A 2,793-nucleotide genomic window follows, 5' to 3' on the forward strand; every position below is an offset into this window, starting at 1 on the left:
ACGTCATAGGTGCGTACGGCCTTCCCGGGAACGCCAGGGTCGGCGCCCATACATTTCATCTCACAAACACCATGCGAAGTTGTTTTTTTGGGGGGAAGGGTTCGTAGGTGTACCCAGAGACCTACTACACTCGATGGGTACGTTTCTCCCCCATTGTTCTTCGGTTCTTCGGCGTCCTGAGAGCGTCCTCGTGGGGAAAAACGCATGTCGGCCAAATGATTCCATTTAGAGATCGTATTTATGGGCTCAGGATGCTCACGGAATTCCTGGAATTGAACAACGCATCTGGAAGGTCGGGGATTCCCAGCGATGACATCATTCTGTTCCCGGTCCGACTATCGACCAGCTGGCCGCTGCCAAACGACGCGCAGACGTCTAGTGAACAATGTCTTTTCGACACTTCCTGTGTCTTTGCCTTTAAGGATGTATCGTATTTTAGTCTATTTTTGCATTTATAATTCCCTAGACTATATAATTCAATGAACAATAAAAGTGCACGTTTACATGCCTGTGAAACCTATTTCAAAGAAGCGGAGATTGACTCCAGCCCAGATGTCTTCGCCTGCACCACGCAGCAGCAGTTGGAGTCTGCGTCCTCACCGCGGGTCCACGTGATTCCAGAGCACAGCGGCATATAAACTTACTCCCACCTCACTGCCTACTCAGTCTAGCTTTGGACGCATTCCCAGGTGCAGCGCTTGTCGCAGCTGAGGGCCAGTGATATTTTAGCTTATGTGACCGCAGAAACCGAAACTCAAATGGCGTGAAGCGTTGCCATCATTAGTGTGAGTGATACTTTCTTCACTGACGATTTCTCCCGGAGAGAGCTTCCCCGCAGCGAGAGAGAGGAGGCGGTGAGTATGGTTGTGTGTCCGTGCGGGGTGATGGTGCCTGCGCCTGGACTCGGGCGCTTGAGACGGGCATCGCGGGGCCACGGCTGCTTCGATCCCCAGAGCACCGTCACCACGCAGCCCACGGAGGCCCAGGAGCCAGCCTCCATTGACAAGCTCGCAGCCTCCACCGCCGACCCTTCGAGCATCCCTCGGCCCCTCTCCGGCAAGAACAACAACAACAACAAAGGGGCGTCGGGGAAACCAGCCGACGACAACATCAAGGGGGACCACGCCTCGAGGACGACCTTGGCTCTGGCCACCACCGAGTCTGGCAGGTATGTGGGTACAAGGCCCCTCAGATCTAACCGCTCCCCGACCCCGACGCTCCACAGGATCCCCTCAAAGGATCAGAAAAATAGCGCCAGCAACGGGCGGCCCAGCAAGCACCTCCCCGCCGTGCGCACGTCCCCCACGTCCCCGCAGGACAACAACAACCAGGACGTGAGTGTGTCGACGCGGCCCGCTACTCGAGCCAAGGGGCCGACGGCTCTGCCAAGACACAATCATGTTAATCAGAGGATGAATGAATTGAACGTCTCTAACCAGAGAAGGTAAATATTATCTCCCCATCTATACGAAAGAGACTCATTTTGCTAAACCCTAGAGCCATAGGAATGCCTTGACAAACAACAAAAAGCTTTATGTTTGATATTTTCCCCTGGCAAAGACGAATAAAGTTACTCTTCCACCCACATAGGCTACTGAGGCAGGATCTGTCGTCTGAAGAGAAACAACTACGCAGTCCAACGCGAATCCCTTCCGCCAAAACCGACAAAGAGTTCGGTCTAAATTCCATGGCTCCCAAAACTCGTATTTACGAGAATCTGACTTTCGCGCCGAGAACAGAAAAGGATGAGGTTGTGTACGAGAACCTAAGGTTTCCGCGGAGATATTTTGCTGCCGCTGCTGAGCCCCCGGGGGGCGATGACGTCACGGAGGGCGCTGAGAGCTCATCTGCAGACTCCGTGGCCTCTGAGCCTCCGCACGACTCGGCGGAGAGCACGGTATGGCTCTCGGACTCCTGGAAGTACAACACAATCAAGAAGGCTCCGGATTTTAACATCTTTGAGTTCTCGGACATCGATTCCAAGGAAGATGGGGAGAGAGAAAACGAGAAAGAGAAGAAAAGCGGCCACGGGAGGGAGCGGAAGCCCTTCCGCAGCAGACTCCCCTTGTTTGGCCGTCGATCGGAAAAGGATAACAGAAGCAGCGTGGAGAACGCTATAAAGCCCTCTCCGCCGTCGGGCAAGGCGGTGAAGCCCGACAACAAACGAACGCACAAGCACCCACACGGACCCAAGAGCCCTGCGAATGTACACACAAGCAAGTTGCCGAGACCCCCGACGAGGACCTCTTCCGTCGCAGCGGGCGGAACTCGAAGCAGAGACACGAGCCCCTTCTCGTCGGATTCGGAGGGCGGCGCGAGCAGAAGTCCTGTTAAGGCCGAGGCGCAGAGGAGCGCGGCCAGCTCTCGGCCCGCGGATCCTCCATCGTGGCCGGGATCTCGCAGGACAAGCGTCGCGTCTGACACCTCGTCGTCCTTGTCTCCGCTAGCGTCTCCGAGCCCCTCCTTGCGATCTCTGCAGGAAAACCGTCAAGGCCACCCTCCCTCAACATCCCCAAGTCCCTCGCTACGATCTTTACAGGAGCCTGCACGCCAGAGGGGCTCCCTCGGGACGCCCCAAAGTCTGCCGTTACGATCCCTGCAAAAACACCGTCAAGGGAGATCTACGCCGTCGTCTCCGACCCTTTCCTTGCGGTCTCTCCAGGAGGGCCTCCAGGCGCGCTCTCCTTCGGCCTCCCCGAGTCCCTCCTTGCGGTCTCTCCAGGAGGGCCACCAGAGGCGCTCTCCTTCGGCCTCCCCGAGTCCCTCCTTGCGGTCTCTCCAGGAGGGCCACCA

General features: G+C 56.7%; 1 protein-coding gene across 1 annotated transcript in view; it reads left to right on the top strand.

Annotated features, from left to right (window-relative positions):
- The first annotated feature begins 658 nt into the window (after positions 1-658).
- The window catches only part of LOC113807713 (uncharacterized), a 48,001-nt gene continuing 45,866 nt past the window's right edge, over positions 659-2,793 (top strand). The window contains exons 1-2 of the mRNA XM_070133355.1: positions 659-1,444; positions 1,522-2,793. The exon at positions 1,522-2,793 is cut by the window's right edge and continues 602 nt beyond it. Of these exons, the coding sequence (XP_069989456.1) occupies positions 861-1,444; positions 1,522-2,793 (1,856 nt within the window). The 5' untranslated portion in view covers positions 659-860. The remainder of the gene's footprint in view (positions 1,445-1,521) is intronic.

The sequence above is a fragment of the Penaeus vannamei genome, chromosome 18 (assembly GCF_042767895.1).
Source record: "Penaeus vannamei isolate JL-2024 chromosome 18, ASM4276789v1, whole genome shotgun sequence".
Classification (NCBI taxonomy): Eukaryota; Metazoa; Arthropoda; class Malacostraca; order Decapoda; family Penaeidae; genus Penaeus; species Penaeus vannamei.